The sequence below is a fragment of the Schistocerca americana genome, chromosome 3 (genome assembly GCF_021461395.2).
Source record: "Schistocerca americana isolate TAMUIC-IGC-003095 chromosome 3, iqSchAmer2.1, whole genome shotgun sequence".
Classification (NCBI taxonomy): Eukaryota; Metazoa; Arthropoda; class Insecta; order Orthoptera; family Acrididae; genus Schistocerca; species Schistocerca americana.
In genome coordinates, this window is record NC_060121.1 from 97,092,086 (window position 1) to 97,111,311 (window position 19,226).

A 19,226-nucleotide genomic window follows, 5' to 3' on the forward strand; every position below is an offset into this window, starting at 1 on the left:
TTTTTCTTCATCTTTTTAGAAACAATGGAAAGTCCAGGTAGGAATATCAACAGTATTATGAAAAGAGTAGGTTACTACTCATAATAAAGATGACATATTGAGTTGCAGCAAGCACAAGAAGATGACTGTTACACATTTAGCTTCTGGCCAGAGCCTTCTTCAAAGAAGAAAACATGTGCATATTCTCACAAGGAAGCACACCTCATGCACACAATACTACTATCTGTGCCCAGAGCAGCTGAAAATAATGGTTGTATATGTGAGGTGTGCATGTGTTTTCTTCTTTCAAGAAGAGACTGGCTGAAAGCTATCTTGTTGTGAGTGTCTGCAGCTCAGTGTATCATGTTTACAATCTATCCTTTTCATGATATTGTTGATATTTCATCTTATGTTTAGAGCTTGCATATTTAAGCAGGAGCAATGTCAGTAGCTTACTGGAAGATGCCATAGTTGTTTTCAAAGCAGCAAGAAGTAATTCTTTTCATGTTCTGTAGATCACAGTAAACCTTCTATTCTTTAAAAATTGAACTACCATCTATAAAACTGCTTTGAACCCCTGTTACAAGTGAGTTAACGTGTCAAATACTTGATATTAAGTGTGCAAGTGAGGGTAAGTTTAGAAAAGGATTGAATTATTTTTAAAGTTTCTTGGAAGTCACTAGGTACTCTCATTACCAAACACTGGATGTGTATGATTAACTCGCTTCAATGTTTATGGCATCATAGCTCCTGGATTGTGTGTTGTATGACAATATGATTTTGCTGGTACAGTCAGTAGTATATATGGATACTGTGTGCAAAATGTCTTGCAAATAGATTTCCTAGTACAGAAGCAATAAATTAAAATGTCATGCCAGATGCTGAAGTTTATTCCATTATCAGCAAAAATGTAGTAAGTGATAAACTTTCTACCTTTCATTATGTTGTGGAGGCTTTCGGTGAGAAAAAGTTTCCTAAAGATTTGAAATGATGCATATAGTTCATTGGAATTACTACGTGATGTTGTTCTCAAATAGTGGAGGAACACAGTCTGGGTAATTTCCACAGTGTAAGTTACCCTGTCACAAGATGTAGAAGATGTTCAAAATAAAGTATCGAATACCTTGAGAGGTGGTAATACTCTCTGAAATAAGGAAAATAAGTCCAATAAACATGGTTTCAGAAACACAGAGAGATAAAGACGTGTTTATAGAAAGGGCTTGTGGTGTTTGGTTGCAGATATTAGCACAGTCATTGCATTGGCACTCCATCAAATGTGTTGGCAGAGAATTGTGATATCTTACTCACAGTACTCTGTGTGCCTTTTGCACAGTTCTGTCAAACCTGGATATCGATCATGGTGGTTTACCTTCTTCCAAATGCAAATTCATTTATGTGTTTCCTGGTTGTACGTACAAATGTTTCCCTTCCACCACCTGTTAGCAATGGAAGCCTACTACTCGACAAGTGAAATGGTGGATATGATATTCTGCTATGGTTTAGCAAATGGTTGTAGCAGGTGAGGCTGTGCCCTCTACTCTGAAAAATATCCACAGCACATAGTGCCCTCTGGTAAGCTGTTTGGCAAACTTTCCCAGCCTCTGAGAGATGCAGGTACCCTTGCACCTGGGAAGACTGACAGTGGAAGGCTCCACACAGTCCGCATGCCTGACACGGAGGAGGATGGGATACGTTTGGTGGAAGAAACCCCTGCGGCCAGTGTGTGATGATTAGCAGCAGCAGAAGGCATGTCTCTTTCTCTTATCTGTGGAGTATTTCATAAACAGTTGCTGTATCCATATCATCTACAGTGCATTCAGGCCCTAAGGCCACGTGATCATCATGGCAAGTGCTGGTTCTGTTGATGGCTGTAGCAGAAGTGTGCTGCAGATCCTCGGCTGACACCCAAGATTTTACTTGTTAATGAGGCAGTGTTCACCAAAAATGGCATGAATTTCCTTAACCATCATATATGGGCACATGTAAATCCCCAAACAATACAGAAAAGGGAGCATTAACAACAATTCTCAATCAGTGTATGGCGATAGATTAATAGGGCCATACTTGCTACTGCAAAGGTTAACTGGGACACACTATCTGAGCTGTGTCATTAATGCACCTTGCTGGTGGCTGTGCCATTGCATTAACAAGTACAAATGTGGTTCATGCATGATGACACACCAGCACAATTTTGTCACAATGTTCGTGAACATCGACACAGATATTTCAGGACTGCTGGATTGGTCAGTCGAAGCCCATACCTTGGCCTGCTCATTCCCCAGGCCCCTAGACTTTTGTTTATGAGGAACCTTGAAGGAATGGATCTATACCACACCAATCAGTTGTGTGGACACAACAATCTTAAAACTTTGACCCCGCCAAGCTACCACCGACCGCACTACGTGATATTCATTTCGACTTGATACGCCCTTACCTTCCCCGGAAGAAACGCTCTCAAAGACGCAAATACAAACCGAAAAACGGATTACACAAACTCACGCAAAAGCCACTTTTTCGACTTATGTAGTTACAAATTAAACACTTTCCATTACTATCCTTCAGTTGTACTGTCAAACTTTGTTTCTTTACGCGTCTCACGGTTCTGGGCTAGACGGCGCTTGTATGTTCAATGCATGGCAGCATGTACAACAACAACTGGGTATACTTCAAAGGGTTTCTTAAACTTAAACTGGCAAGCAAAGGGGTGCATTGTCATCCATGGACATCATGTTGAACACCTCTTTGTAAACACTGGTTTATTGCAGAAAGTAGCATTTCCAGTTTATTGGACTTACCTTAGAAATTATTCATTTTCAGACCCCTGTTTATTTGCTTTATTTTTCTTGTTTTGATGAGTACTACCACTTCTCAAAGTGTTCAACACTTTTTTTGAACACCCTATATTCACAGTTTCTAACTATAAGAACCATCTTACCTTTAACATTAGATTATACCTCTTAATGAGTTGATCGTGATGACATTTTCAATTTTTAAATTTGGTCAATAACTGTACAAAATGCTGATTCTTTTTCTCTGAAAGCTGTTAGATAGGCAACTTGCAGGGAGGAATACATAAACTATGAAATGCAAACTGGGTTAGCCATTTAGTAACATAGATATTAATAGTAATTATTATGATGTCAAGCACATCACTCCTTGACATTTTTTTTCTTTGTGTGTGTGTGTGTGTGTGTGTGTGTGTGTGTGTGTGTGTGTGTGTGTGTGTGTGTGTGTGTGTGCGTGTTTTAAGAATATGGAATGAATGCATAAGAATTTCTGTGAAACCCTGATGAAAATAAACAATGAATGACACTGAGGAAGGAAAAACAACAAAGAGGAAGGAATTAAACATGTTTTCCTAATTTTGACAAGCTACCATTGGTGGAAGTGTTTGTACGCATATCTTGTGCTACAAAAAGAACTGAAAATGAAGGAAGATGCTGTCACAGAAAATGGTACTGTTCTCAAATGAAGCATAATTGCAGTCCACAGATAATATGAAAAGATTAAATGTCCAGACCATTGAAACTAAGGAGACATGTGAATGACAAAAGACTAAACTAGTTAGTAAAATTCTACATTTCTGTGTGATGTAATAAAGTATATAGCTTGTTTGTCTTAAATGAGGCAGTTATCAAGAAAACTCTTGTAAACATATTAGAAGAGTAGTGTTTGTGAGAGTGATTACTAACTACCAGTACTTTGTTCACATACTCAAAGTGGATCAGAAGCCTCTACATTTTCATACTAATCTACAAGGGCTTGGAAACTGCATTCTTGCTCAACACTTGATCACCAACATTACTGATTGTGATATCAACATTCTGCTTTGCCCACTTTTATTTATTTTGAATTATTCAACAATGTTTCTATTTTCTTGAATATAATAGAGGGAAACATTCCACGTGGGAAAAATATATCTAAAAACAAAGATGATGTGACTTACCAAACGAAAGTGTTGGCACGCTGATAGACACACAAACAAACACAAACATACACACAAAATTCTAGCTTTCGCAACCAACAGTTGCTTCGTCAGGAAAGAGGGAAGGAGAGGGAAAGACGAAAGGGTATTCACTCACACACACACACATATCCATCCACACATATACAGACACAAGCAGACATATACAGAGGCAAAGAGTTTGGGCAGAGATGTCAGTCAAGGCGGAAGTGCAGAGGCAAAGATGTTGTTGAATGACAGGTGAGGTATGAGTGGTGGCAACTTGCAATTAGCGAAGATTGAGGCATGGTGGATAACAGGAAGAGAGGATATATTGAAGAGCAAGTTCCCATCTCCGGAGTTTGGATAGGTTGGTGTTAGTGGGAAGTATCCAGATAACCCGGATGGTGTAACACTATGCCAAGATGTGCTGACCGTGCACCAAGGCATGTTTAGCCACCACAGGGTGATCCTCATTACCAACAAACTCTGTCTGCCTGCGTCCATTCGTGCGAATGGACAGTTGTTGCTGGTCATTCCCACATAGAATGCATCACAGTGTAGGCAGGTCAGTTGGTAGATCACGTGGGTGCTTTCACACGTGGCTCTGCCTTTGATCGTGTACACCTTCCGGGTTACAGGACTGGAGTAGGTGGTGGTGGGACGGTGCATGGGACAGGTTTTACACCGGGGGTGGTTACAAGGATAGGAGCCAGAGGGTAGGGAAGGTGCTTTGGGGATTTCATAGGGTTGAACTAAGAGATTACGAAGGTTAGGTGGATGGCGGAAAGACACCTTTGGTGGAATGGGGAGGATTTCATGAAGGATGGATCTCATTTCAGGGCAGGATTTGAGGAAGTCGTATCCCTGCTGGAGAGCCACATTCAGAGTCTGATCCAGTCCCAGAAAGTATCCTGTCACAAGTGGGGCACTTTTGTGGTTGTTCTGTGGGAGGTTCTGGGTTTGAGAGGATGAGGAAGTGGCTCTGGTTATTTGCTACTGTACCAGGTCGGGAGGGTAGTTGCGGGATGCGAAAGCTGTTGTCAGGTTGCTGGTGTAATGGTTCAGGGATTCCGGACTGGAGCAGATTCGTTTGCCACGAAGACCTAGGCTGTAGGGAAGGGATCATTTGATGTGGAATGGGTGGCAGCTGTCATAATGGAGGTACTGTTGCTTGTTGGTGGGTTTGATGTGGACGGACGTGTGTAGCTGGCCATTGGACAGGTGGAGGTCAACATCAAGGAAAGTGGCATGGGATTTGGAGTAGGACCAGGTGAATCTGATGGAACCGAAGGAGTTGAGGTTGGAGAGGAAATTCTGGAGTTCTTCTTCACTGTGAGTCCAGACCATGAAGATGTCATCAATAAATCTGTACCAAACTATGGGTTGGCAGGCCTGGGTAACCAAGAAGGCTTCCTCTAAGCGACCCATGAATAGGTTGGCGTACGAAGGGGCCATCCTGGTACCCATGGCTGTTCCCTTTAATTGTTGGTATGTCTGGCCTTCAAAAGTGAAGAAGTTGTGGGTCAGGATGAAGCTGGCTAAGGTAATGAGGAAAGAGGTTTTAGGTAGGGTGGCAGGTGATCGGCGTGAAAGGAAGTGCTCCATCGCAGCGAGGCCCTGGATGTGCAGGATATTTGTGTATAAGGAAGTGGCATCAATGGTTACAAGGATGGTTTCTGGGGGTAACAGATTGGGTAAGGATTCCAGGCATTCGAGAAAGTGGTTGGTGTCTTTGATGAAGGATGGGAGACTGCATGTAATGGGTTGAAAGTGTTGATCTACGTAGGCAGAGATACGTTCTGTGGGGGCTTGGTAACCAGCTACAATGGGGCGGCCGGGATGATTGGGTTTGTGAATTTTAGGAAGAAGGTAGGGGTGCAGGGTGTCGGTGGGGTCAGGAGGTTGATGGAGTCAGGTGAAAGGTTTTGTAGGGGGCCTAAGGTTCTGAGGATTCCTTGAAGCTCCGCCTGGACATCAGGAATGGGATTACCTTGGCAAACTTTGTATGTGGTGTTGTCTGGAAGCTGACGCAGTCCCTCAGCCACATAGTCCCGACGATCAAGTACCACGGTCGTGGAACCCTTGTCCGCCGGAAGGATGACGATGGACTGGTCAGCCTTCAGATCACAGATAGCCTGGGCTTCAGCAGTGGTGATGTTGGGAGTAGGATTAAGGTTTTTAAGAAGGATTGAGAGGCAAGGCTGGAAGTCAGAAATTCCTGGAAGGTTTGGAGAGGGTGATTTTGAGGAAGAGGAGGTGGGTCCCGCTGTGACGGAGGATGGAACTGTTCCAGACAGGGTTCAATTTGGATAGTGTCTTGGGGAGTTGGATCATTAGGGGTAGGATTAGGATCATTTTTCTTCGTGCAAAGTGATACTTCCAGTAGAGAGCACGAGTGTAGAACAGTAAATCTTTGGTGAGGGCTGTTTGGTTGAATCTGGGAGTTGGGCTGAAGGTGAGGCCTTTGGATAGGACAGAGGTTTCGGATTGGGAGAGAGGTTTGGACGAAAGGTTAACTACTGAGTTAGGGTGTTGTGGTTCCAGATTGTGTTGATTGGAATTTTGAGGTTTTGGAGGGAGTGGAGTGGGAAGTGGGAGATTGAGTAGATGGGAGAGACTGGGTTTGTGTGCAATGAGAGGAGGTTGAGGTTTGCTGGAAAGGTTGTGAAGGGTGAGTGAGTTGCCTTTCCGGAGGTGGGAAACCATGAGATTGGATAGTTTTTTGAGGTGAAGGGTGGCATGCTGTTCTAATTTGCGGTTGGCCTGTAGGAGGATGCTCTGAACAGCCGGTGTGGATGTGGGAGAGGAAAGATTCAGGACTTTTATTAAGGATAGGAGTTGACAGGTGTGTTCATTGGCTGAGTTGATGTGTAGGTGAAGGATTAGGTGCGTGAGGGCAATGGATTGTTCTGTTTGGAACTGGTATAGGGACTGATGGAAAGAAGGCTTGCAGCCAGAGATGGGAACTTTAAGTGTGAGGCCTTTGGGGGTAATGCCAAATGTCAGACAAGCCTGAGAAAATAAAATATGCGAACGTAATCTGGCTAGGGTGAAGGCATGTTTGCAGAGGGAATGTAAATAAAACTGAATGGGGTCGTTGTGGGGGTGTTGTCAGGGTGACATGGTATTAGAAGGTGGAAAGTGTAACATGAGGTTGAAATGAAAATGAAAATAACTGGAGAAAGTAACTGGAGATCTGTTGTGAAAAAAGGCGAAAAAGTGTTGGTTAAAGCTGGGCTATGTTGATCCTGTGGTGAACTTGGGTTGGTAGACAACGATGTGCACAAAGGTTAGGTGGTTGTGTTGCCGCCAAAACACGTTAAAAGATGGAGAAATTCGGGAAAATTTCGAAAAAACTGCGTGTAAATGTATTAAAAGGAGTGGTTTTGTGGTGGCAGATTATGAAAATGAGGCTAACAATTGTCTGGCGAAGAAATAATGACGTTAAAATCTGTGGGAAGCGGCTAAAAATTATCAGTGATGTGGGAAAAACGGAAATGGAAATAAAGCGAAAGTTATCAGAACTAGACGAAATGGTTGTTTAATAGGTGAAAGGAACTGTTTGTGGACTAGAAACGGTGGATTATATAGCAGCGGTAGTGTTGAAGCGGAATTTTTTTTTTTATTATGGTTTGGAAGTGGGTGACGTATTATTGAGTGTATATAGGCGGGATAAAATTGTATAGTAGATTACGGTAAAAAGCAGAAGGTGAATACAAAGTGAAACTACTGGCAACAACAAAAAGAGAAAATAAGACGACAGAAAAGATTTCGAAATGCAACAGTCACAATAACAAACGTAATTGTTGGGTTCAAATTAATGATATGAATATAATAGAGGGAAACATTCCACGTGGGAAAAATATGTCTAAAAACAAAGATGATGTGACTTACCAAACGAAAGCGCTGGCACATCGATAGACACACAAACAAACACAAACATACACACAAAATTCTAGCTTTCGCAACCAACGGTTGCTTCGTCAGGAAAGAGGGAAGGAGAGGGAAAAACGAAAGGATTTGGGTTTTAAGGGACAGGGTAAGAAGTCATTCCAATCCCGGGAGCGGAAACACTTACCTTAGGGGGAAAAAAGGACGGGTATACACTCGCGCGCGCACACACACACATATCCATCCACACACATACAGACACAAGCAGACATATAAAGAGGCAAAGAGTTTGGGCAGAGATGTCAGTCGAGGCGGAAGTGCAGAGGCAAAGATGTTGAATGACAGGTGAGGTATGAGTGGCGGCAACTTGAAATTAGCGGAGATTGAGGCCTGGTGGATAATGGGAAGAGAGGATATATTGAAGAACAAGTTCCCATCTCCGGAAATCGGATAGGTTGGTGTTAGTGGGAAGTATCCAGATAACCCGGATGGAGTAACACTGTGCCAAGATGTACTGGCTGTGCACCAAGGCATGTTTAGCCACAGGGTGATCCTCATTACCAACAAACACTGTCTGCCTGTGTCCATTCATGCGAATGGACAGTTTGTTGCTGGTCATTCCCACATAGAATGCATCACAGTGTAGGCAGGTCAGTTGGTAGATCACGTGGGTGCTTTCACACGTGGCTCTGCCTTTGATCGTGTACACCTTCTGGGTTACAGGACTGGAGTAGGTGGTGGTGGGAGGGTGCATGGCACAGGTTTTACACCGGGGGCGGTTACAAGGGTAGGAGCCAGAGGGTAGGGAAGGTGGTTTGGGGATTTCATAGGGATGAACTAAGAGGTTACGAAGGTTAGGTGGACGGTGGAAAGACATTCTTGGTGGAGTGGGGAGGATTTCATGAAGGATGGATCTCATTTCAGGGCAGGATTTGAGGAAGTCGTATCCCTGCTGGAGAGCCACATTCAGAGTCTGATCCAGTCCCAGAAAGTATCCTGTCACAAGTGGGGCACTTTTGTGGTTGTTCTGTGGGAGGTTCTGGGTTTGAGAGGATGAGGAAGTGGCTCTGGTTATTTGCTACTGTACCAGGTCAGAAGGGTAGTTGCGGGATGCGAAAGCTGTTGTCAGGTTGTTGGTGTAATGGTTCAGGGATTCCGGTCTGGAGCAGATTCGTTTGCCATGAACACCTAGGCTGTAGGGAAGGGATCGTTTGATGTGGAATGGGTGGCAGCTGTCATAATGGAGGTACTGTTGCTTGTTGTTGGGTTTGATGTGGACGAATGTGTGAAGCTGGCCATTGGACAGGTGGAGGTCAACATCAAGGAAAGTGGCATGGGATTTGGAGTAGGACAAGGTGAATCTGATGGAACCAAAGGAGTTGAAGTTGTAGAGGAAATTCTGGAGTTCTTCTTCACTGTGAGTCCAGATCATGAAGATGTCATCAATAAATCTGTACCAAACTTTGGGTTGGCAGGCCTGGGTAACCAAGAAGGCTTCCTCTAAGCGACCCATGAATAGGTTGGCGTACGAGGGGGCCATCCTGGTACCCATGGCTGTTACCTTTAATTGTTGGTATGTCTGGCCTTCAAAAGTGAAGAAGTTGTGGGTCAGGATGAAGCTGGCTAAGGTAATGAGGAACACGCACTTTTTAGACAGTTACACTTACTGTACTATTCTTGTTCTGTTACCAAGTGCATAAGTGTCATATGACCTATGAGATGTACAAGGAAACCCTGAAGTTTTGTAACACACACATTAGCCTCTTGCACAGTTACTGCAGCTGACAGTGCATGACATAACTAAGTAAAGCAAGATTATTTGTCTTTAACACTTTTAGAAATTCTGAAAGAAGTAGTGTATCAATTTGTTTCCTTTTCTGTGTTAGTGAAAGAATTAAAATGAAATTAGAGCAATATTTGGATATTTTCTGAGTTTACCAAGTGAAAACAATGAAAACTTGTTTTAATGATAAAATTGTTTACATTTCAAATATCATGAAATGGTGATTGAAAAGTAATGTGAAATATAATAATTTAATATTTGAAATCCCTTTTTCTGTTGTTCTCCAGAGTGTTTGATAAAAACAACGATGGTCTGATCTCGAATTCAGAGCTACGGCATGTAATGACAAACCTTGGAGAGAAGCTATCTGATGAAGAAGTTGATGATATGATTCGAGAGGCTGATCTTGATGGGGATGGCATGGTCAACTATGAAGGTTAGTCACTTATATATTATTGTATGATTTCTGAATCAGTGGAAATTGTTGTAGCAGCTGCCTAGGCCAAGCATATAGGTTTTGTAGAAGAATAATCTGTCCAAATGCCACTGGCATTTTGGGACGAAAGAAACAGAATAAAATTAGGAAATGCTTAATTTATGTACTGTAATTTACATTGTTCATTATGTCCTCCTGTGAAACTGGATTCCACATTATGAAATAATGTACACTGAAGTTCCAAAGAAACTGTTATAGGCATGTGTATTCAAATACAAAGATATGTAAACAGACAGAATATGGCACTGTGGTCAGCAACAAGTGTCTGTCACACTTGTTAGATTGGTTACTGCTGCTATAATGGCAACTTATCAAGATTTAACTCAGTGTAAATGCAGTTTCATAGTTGGTACATGAGTGATGGAGCACAGCATCTCTGAGGTAGCGATGAAGTGGGGATTTTCCCATACAACCATTTCATAAGCATACCGTAAATATCAATCAGGAATCTGGCAAAACATGAAATCTTTGACATCGATGGACCAGAAAAAGATCACACAAGAACAGGACCAACGATGACTGAAGTGAACCATTCAGTGCGACAGAAGTGCAATCCTTCTGCAAACTGCTGAAGATTTCAATGCTGACCCATCAACAAGTGTCAGCATGTGAACCATTCATTGAAACATCATCAATATGGGCTTTTGAAGCCATAGGTGCACTCATGTACCCTTGATGATGGCATGGCACAAAGCTTTACACCTCACTTGGGCCCATCAACACTGACATTGGACTGTTGATGACTGGAAAGATGTTGCCTGGTCAGACAAGTATCATTTCAAATTGTATCCAGCGGAAAGATGTGTACAGGTACAATGACAACCTCATGAATCTATGGACCCTACATGTCAGCAGAGGACTTCTCAAGCTGGTGGACTCTCTATAATGATGTGGGTGCAGTTGGAGTGATATGGCACCCCTGATACATCTAGATACGACCCTGACAGGTGACACGTATGTAAGCATCCTGTCTGATAACCTGCATTCATTCATGTCCATTGTGCATTCTGACAGACTTGAGTAATTCCAGCAGGACAATGCAACACCACAAATGTCCAGAATTGCTTCAGAGTGGCTCCAGGAATACTCTCCTGAGTTTAATTATTGAGAATTTCTGGAACACGTTGCAACATGATGTTCATAAAAGATCTTCACCCCCCGTAATTGTAAGGATTTATGGACAGCCCTGCAGGATTCATGGTGTCAGTTCCCTCTAGCACTACTTCAGATGTAAGTCGAGTCCATGCCACATTGTGTTGAGGCACTTCTGCGTGCTTGCGGAGGCCCTACACGATATTAGGCAAGTGCACCAGTTTCTTCGGCTCTTCAGTGTTGTACATCATATCTAATGGGTTATTAATTGAGTTGCATAAAAATAAATTTTTAATAAGAAGGAAGGTTACAAACCAATTAATACTGTATTTTGTTGCTGGAACATTAGCTTACATGAATAAGAATGGTAGGAATTTGACCATGAATTTGTTGAAGGAACGACATAAACATTCTCATATGGAGGTTCCAGGGAATACGCCAATATATGGACAGCTGAACCCCTTGTTGAGAGGCACCTATGAATTATGAGTGTGGAAACTGAGACAAAGATCTTTGCCTTCTGTCTTCTGCAGGACAGCTGACAAAGCTCTTCATTTCTCCTTGATCTTGCAAAATGCATGTCAACTGTCTTCACATCTGCATCACCTCATGTGATAGGGAGGTGTTAATTTTATTTGCATAAGGGAATGTGATGTACTTCCTTATACGAAATTAGTTTATTATTTATTTTTCAACAGAATATCTATATCAATGACACTCGGTAATACAAAATTCTTTAATGTGTATACACATGATAAGGGAAGCAGTCAGCACAATAAAACCTGGAACTATTCAACTCTTGAACACTTTGTTTATATGCTCCAAAAGACAAAATTCACTTGAGAAACTTGTAAAACTGATTGGCTGGTCTGTACTTAACTTGCTGTAGTGCTGCCTGTGATGGCAGAAAATGGTAGTGGGCTGTTTGGAGCAGCATAAAGAGAGCTGTGCATGGGGTGGGGAGGAAGGAGAAGTGGTAAGCAGAGAATGGGAAATGATTATGTAGGTACGTTAGAGTGGTAGAAGGAATGTGTGAAGTTCGAGCAGGAACAGGGAGCTAGGCCTACAGTGGGCGGTATCTTGTGCCATGCTCTTCGCTGTGGTTTGCCAGAGTATGGATGTAAATGAAAACATGAAATAAAGAAATGAATCTATGCAACTAGGACACACAAAACTCAGAACTATGTGGAACACAGTGAGGATAAGTCAGCTATAGAATTAGGGGTAAGGTACCCATCTGTTTTCATTCTTATCTAAGCATAAGAAATAGAAAATTACTTAATTGCACATAACAGGAAATGAGCTGTTGCTGTACAGTTACAAGGCAATTCCTCAGGGTACCATTGTAGGACTCTTTTTTTTCTTGATGTGCTTTAATGAATTGCCATTAACTAGTAGATAGCTCACAAACTATTACTGTTAAGATCAAAATTTGAATGATATTGCCAATCATATCCTGGACAGAAGTAACTCTGCCTTCAGTTTCTCTCAAATGACACTGTTCACATCGACAGTGGAGTCAGTAGAATGTTATATTCGGTACTGTCAGAGCCATTTGACAGTTCTAAAAATATCCTTGCCTAATAGTTATCATTGTCTAGTGTATATATCACCACTTTTATAATCTCCACTATAGCCAAATCTGTATATATAGTATTTTGGAAAATGGAGTGTTCTTTGCTGAGATTATATTTGTTCTAGTATCTCATTAAAATGTCTTTTACAGTTGATTTTGGAGAAGGACTACCGCAGAGACACAAATATGTAATTTTCTTTGTCTTCTACATTACCTTTCTTTGCTAGAAGCACAACCCTTGTCTTTTAAAATGCCGTAGAAAATTAAGTGAACTGAATTTCTCATTTATCACATTGGCTAAGGAAGCTTGTTTGCTGTATATACATTCTCTTAGTACACAGACCAGTACTTCATCTACGCCCGGTAACATTTTTTTCCAGTTTTTGGTACCATTTTTCCTGGAATTAAGCTCTAGTGTGTAATATCATTATTTTACCTGATGGAGAGCATTTGTAGAAGCTATAACTGCTTTGGGAAAGTTTTATTGTACATTTTCCTTCAGTACTGCAAACATATTCATTCACAAAATTTACCAGTGTGATTAGGTCATCTATTGCCCTACCCCTGCCTTTTGCTGAAAGCTGTTATATTTCTGTTTGTTTTTCCTTGTTCCCTGTTTGAAAGCTTTCCAAACTGCTTCACCTTCATTTTTAGCATTAAATATTATTTGGTCATTTGAAGACTGTTTTGGCACCAAGTAGTACCCTCTGTTGCACTTCTTGTCCTCATGTTGCACTTTTTGTAATTGTGATAACGCCTAGAAATTTTAACTATCTCTCTTTTTTAGTGATGCATAAAAGTAGCATTCTTTGCTAACTGGAGAATTATCTAAAACTTTGAAAAATGCATAAGAGTAAAATTCTTTGCTTACTGGAGAGATATGTAAAACTTTGAAAAATCCTACATCACTGCCTGATGAGAGCTGTGCAGAGGAATACAGCATATTGTTTCCAAGGATAAAATTATACATTTTAGAGAACTACGTAGTGTCTGTAATATTTTGTGGAGTAGAGTGTTGGGCTCTGACAGGAAAACAGGAACAAAGAATCCAGGCACAGGAATGAGATTTATATACTAGATTTTAAGGTACATGAAAGCTGATTAGTAAAGAAAATGATTTGAGACTCAAATTAACTGCACAGGAAGTAGAGGAAGAAATTGAACATGGCCAATATTTAATGTCCTAAAATAACATATATTTACAAAGCTATACGGCAATGCAGTGGACTAGTATCACAGAAAAAAGGTGAAAAGACCAATTCTGAGAGCCTTCGAGATTAATCTTTGATGTTGTTGTGCAAGGAACATTGCGACAGAATGAGTATGATGTGTGGCTATAAAATAAAAGGATTGATACTGTCACAGGCCAAGTATGCATGTGCCAAATATGAATGACCAATAACTGTCCAGTTTGAAGTCTTCCATGTGGAATCTGGCACTGTGATGCCTAAACAAATCAGTGTGGCTGTAGTTTTGGTCTGTGGGAGAGCTGTTAGTTTGTATTCCTGGAAAAACAACAGCAACAAATTGTCATGAAGTTTGACATGCAACTTGGAAAATCTCCCGCTGAAACCTATCATTTACTAAATGCCCTTCAACGTAAAAAAATGGATGAAAATATCGAAAAAGTAATCCAATCTGATTTGATGTGACAGTCAATTGGGTGTTCAATCAATTCCAGGAACTATAGCAATTGTAAAGCAAATTTTACACAACCAATTTAACATGAGGAAAGTGTGTGCAAAACTGGTCCTGAAAGTTCTCTCGATTGAACAAAAAGAAGGCTAAGAAAATATTTATAATGACACCTTGAATAGCATTGAAAATGATCTGAACTTCTTGAAAAGAGTGATAACATGTGATGAATCTTGGTTTTTTTATGATTCAGAAACTAAGTACCAATACATGCACTGAGAGGGCCCAAATTCACTGAGTGCGAAAGAAGCTTGAACGAGCAAATCAAGAAATCTTCATGGAATTGTGTATCTTCACTGGTTTTTGAAGGTCAAATTATTAATCAACATTATGATCTTGAGTCTCTCCCCTATGCAAAATTTCCACAGATGGAAAGAGTGCTGGAAATCTTCCTTTGTGAGCTCCTTGATGACACCTACCGCTTTGTCTTCCTCTGCTTCACCAGTCTGAAATCTTATTTCTGTTAATGCAGATAATAGATAAGTCACAGGCAGGTAAGTCAGGTGAATAGCACATGTGGTCTCAGACTGTGATGCTGTACATCGCTAGAAACCTCTTAATGGAGAGTGCAGTTTGAGCTGGTGTGTTATCTTGCTGAAGAACTCATGACTGGTTCTTCCACAATTTGGGCCACTTTTTTCTTATCTTCTCCTGGAGAGAGGGAGGGAGAGAGAGAGAGAGAGAGAGAGAGAGAGAGAGAGAGAGGCAGCACCTGCATGGGAGGAGGGGAGGGGGGGGGGGGGCGATTGGTGAGAGAATGCAGTACACAAACAGAATGTTTAAGGCTGGTCTAGACAACAACAGAAGAGGAAAGAGTTAAGATATGATAAGGTGAGGCAGTGGGAAACTGCTTAGCAGAGGTTTAGGCCAAGGGGACTGTGAGAATGCAAGATATGCTGCAGAGGCAGTTCCCATCTACATAGTCCAGAGAAACTTGTGCTGGAAGGAAGTATCCAAATGGCATGCGTAGCTAAGCAGCTTTAATGTTATTTGTGTTGTTGTATGCAACATTTTCAGCAACTGGATGGTCAAGTGGACATGTGATTTCTTGTCATACCCACATTGAATGCTGCACAGTAATTGCAGCATAACTGCTGTGTCTCATGGTTACTGTGGTATGGGGTGGCAGGTGAGTGTATGGAGCAGGATGTTCACAAGTAATTATCGACCCATTGCACTGCTTTCAACTTTTAGTAAAGTATTTGAATATATAATGGCCACCAGAATCATGTTCTTTCTAGACAAAGAAAATATCCTGTCACCTGCTCAGTTCGGCTTCCAAAGTAAGAAAGCTACAACTGATGCAATACAAGAATTTCTAGATCATGCACTGGAGCTTGTGGGCAAAAAACTCCCAGCCATAGGTATCTTCCCAGATCTAACAAAGGCCTTTGACATGGTTAATCATAGTATACTTTTGCAAAAGATGCATTCCTTTGGAATAGAAGGAAATGCCTATGATTGGTTTAAAAGCTACCTGGAAGATCAACAGCAGTATGTCGAATTAAATGAAACTAAGCTCTCAGGTACAGCTAGCACAGTACATTCCTCCATACATACCATAAAGCAAGGCATTCCCCAAGGCTCCGTCCTGGGCCCCTTGCTGTCCTTACTTTACATAAATGACCTTCCTCACAGCCTACCAAACACAAAAACCCTTTTGTTTGCTGATGACACCTCTGTACTCAAATCTGCGCCCGAACAAATTCTCCAATCTAATATAGATAGGACCACAGATCAAATAAGTCGATGGCTTCAAAGTAACAGGCTGCTTCTTAATGCAAAAAAGACAATTGGATTAACCTTCCACACTGCCCAAAACAGAAATCCATTACTACCAACTATATCACTGGAAAAAAATAATGTTAAACTTGAAAATGAAATAACATTTGTGGGGGTCACTATTACTGATACGCTCACATGGAAAAGGCACATTGACGTTACCAGCACAAAACTTAGTAAAGTATGCTTCATGATTGATCAATAAGGAACATCACTAACACAAGTACCCTAACCACAATGTACCATGCACTCTTTCACTCTGTACTTAACTACAGAATCATCTTCTGGGGCCAAAATTATTTAAGAAACTAAATATTTTGCCCCTCACATGCCAATACATTCTTTACCAAAAAAAGTATCGACAAAATTAGCAAAAATATGGATTACCACGATTATGACACAAGATCAAAAACCTCTCGAAGAATACTTCCCCAATCAACAAAACTGTACAGTGATGGTGTCAAGTGCATGGGAATAAAATTATATAACCATCTTCCAACTTTTATACAAGAAATCCAAGAAATAAATAAATTCAAACAGACAGTGAAATCTCTTTTAATAAAAGACTGATTTTATACCATCCAGGAATATTTGGAATCAAAATTGTCTTAGTGCATGATAATGTATCAAAGCTGAATGTTGGTAAGTCAATTCTGTCACGATCATGTAACAATTCTCTGTAAAGCTGTAACTTCAAGTAACATAATTTGTAGGTTATGTAAAATAATCATTCTTCTGTGTTCTTGTTTACTGTTTTAGACTCCTGTAAACTGTATATTTGTATTGCCTTATCCCATATCAGTTGTACAAGCCATTGTACTGATTTGATCTACGGGACAAACAAATAATAAATAAATAAATAAAAAGGGATTGACCCATGGGGTGAATGACTGGAAGCAAGATGGGAATATGGATAGGTAAGGATGTTCCATAGATTGAGTGTATAGCAGTGATGTGGGTAGGATTTCAGGTAGGAGATTATCATCTCAGGGCTTGATGAGAGATAGTCAAAGTTCTGGTGAAAGATGCGGTTGAGCTCACCAAACTAAGGGTGATACTGGGTGGACAGAGGAGTGCTGATTGGAGGCTGGTTAACAGGTTTATCCGTGTCAGAGGAGGACATGGCATAGAGATTCGATTTTGGTGTGTTGCAAAGTGTACTGTCTGTCAATAAAGGATCAGGTAAAGTTATTGGTATGTTTTGTCAGCTTCTGTTTTCCTTTGCAGTTGCAGCATTCAAGAGAGGTGAAGCTGTAGGAGAGAGAGATTTTGGATAGAATGTGTGACAGCTATCAAAGAGGAGGTACTGTTGGTGCTCATGGCTTGGTAATGAACAGACTTATCTATGGAACCATCTGAGAGGTGAAGATAAACATCTAGCAAGGTGGCTCATTGACTTGAGAAGGACCACGTTGAAATGGATTTGGGAGTAGGTGTTGAGGTTATGGAGGAAACAGCAAAGGTTGTTCTTGTCATGAGACCAGATCATGAAAATGTCATCATGAATCTGAACCAGACAAGGGATCCTAGGTGTTGATTGCATAGGAAAGATTCCTCCAAATGGCCAATAAATAATGTGACAAATTATGGTCCAATGCAAGGAGCCATTGTAGTAGCATAGATATGTGTATTGATTGTCCTTCAAAAGTAAAATAATAGTGGGACAGGAAGAGGTTATCCAAGACCACCAGGAAAGAGGTGGTGGGTTTGGTATCAGTGGGATGCTGGGAAAGGTACTATATCAAGGCTATAATGCCAAGGGCATTGGGGATATTCATATACAAGTGTGTTGTATGCACAGTCACCAACAAGGAGACTGGTAGTAATGGGACAGGAACTGGGGAAAGGTGATGACAGAAGTGAACAGTGTCCAGGATGATGGATGAGAGGTTACAGCAATAGTTGGAGGTGCTGGTCAATTACAAATTACTACTTCAGTGGTAGGGGTGGCACAGATATACGTTTCCAATGCTGAATGTAGCTAATTCATCAAGTGAAGTGACATGTCACCCTGATGCTGTTTGTAGTACTGGTTATCTTGAATATCTTTTTATGGTCTCCCTTTCAATGATTTCTTGATGCAGTGGTCCTGCTATGCAGTGCCACTAATTGCACCATGAAACTTTTAGACACTGTTATACAAGAGGTTTCGATTGGCTGTTGCTAGTGGGGTGTATTGTGTGAAGTGCTTCCACTGTAGAGGATGAGTAAAGGAAAGGTGGTCATCTACAAGCTGAGCATGATTCAACTTAGTATTTAGGTTAAAGGGGAGGCCTTTAGAAAGTACTGAAATTTCTCCAGGGGTCAGAGCTTTGCAGAAAGGTTGGCAATAGTTTATGGAATGAGTAATCAGGAGCAGTGTGCTTCATGGAGGGTGGATGAAGTTTCTGGAAATGTGGGATGCAGAGTAAGCAAGAAAGGTACAGTTGGGGAGCTATGACGGATTGACAGGAGGGTTGCATTAGAGTGGTAGGCTCTGTATTGGCTACAGGTAGTCCCATGTGGGCATAAGACAGAGTAGCTAAGACAGCTTCCTCAAATGGTGCTGGGAATGCTATTCCAACTGTTGAAGGGTAAAAGTTTATGATAGCATTCAAGAAGATGGGGTCACAGAGTAAAAGGATTTTCAGAAAGGAGCAGAGGCTATCAAGTATAGTTTGGAATTGGATTGTATGATTATGAAGGATGTGACAGGGTGACTGCCCAAGACACATTTCAAAGGTAAGCCCATTTGGTAGGTTATCATGTGTCACAAAAGATTTCAGATGGAGGATGTGTGTGGCTGGAGCTTTCCTAGAGAAAAGAAAAGTCTCTGGAATTGGCTATCAAAAAAATAGCTAAAACCGGTTAAAAACAAGTAATGAAAGACTTATGGTTGAAGTGATACAATGGAAATAACTGGAAACTCCTATATAGAGAGCTGTGTAGGAAGTTAGAAGGAAAGGTATAAAAAAAGGAATAAACATGCTCATAAATAAATGTTGCA

The 19,226-nt window shown here is 41.1% G+C and overlaps 1 protein-coding gene across 3 annotated transcripts in view; it reads left to right on the forward strand.

The window, feature by feature from the left end:
• LOC124605255 (neo-calmodulin-like) overlaps positions 1-19,226 on the forward strand; it is a 111,672-nt gene that overhangs the window by 81,959 nt on the left and 10,487 nt on the right. For all 3 annotated transcript variants that reach the window (XM_047136813.1, XM_047136814.1, XM_047136812.1), the window contains one exon: positions 9,887-10,035. In XM_047136813.1, the coding sequence (XP_046992769.1) occupies positions 9,887-10,035 (149 nt within the window). The remainder of the gene's footprint in view (positions 1-9,886; positions 10,036-19,226) is intronic.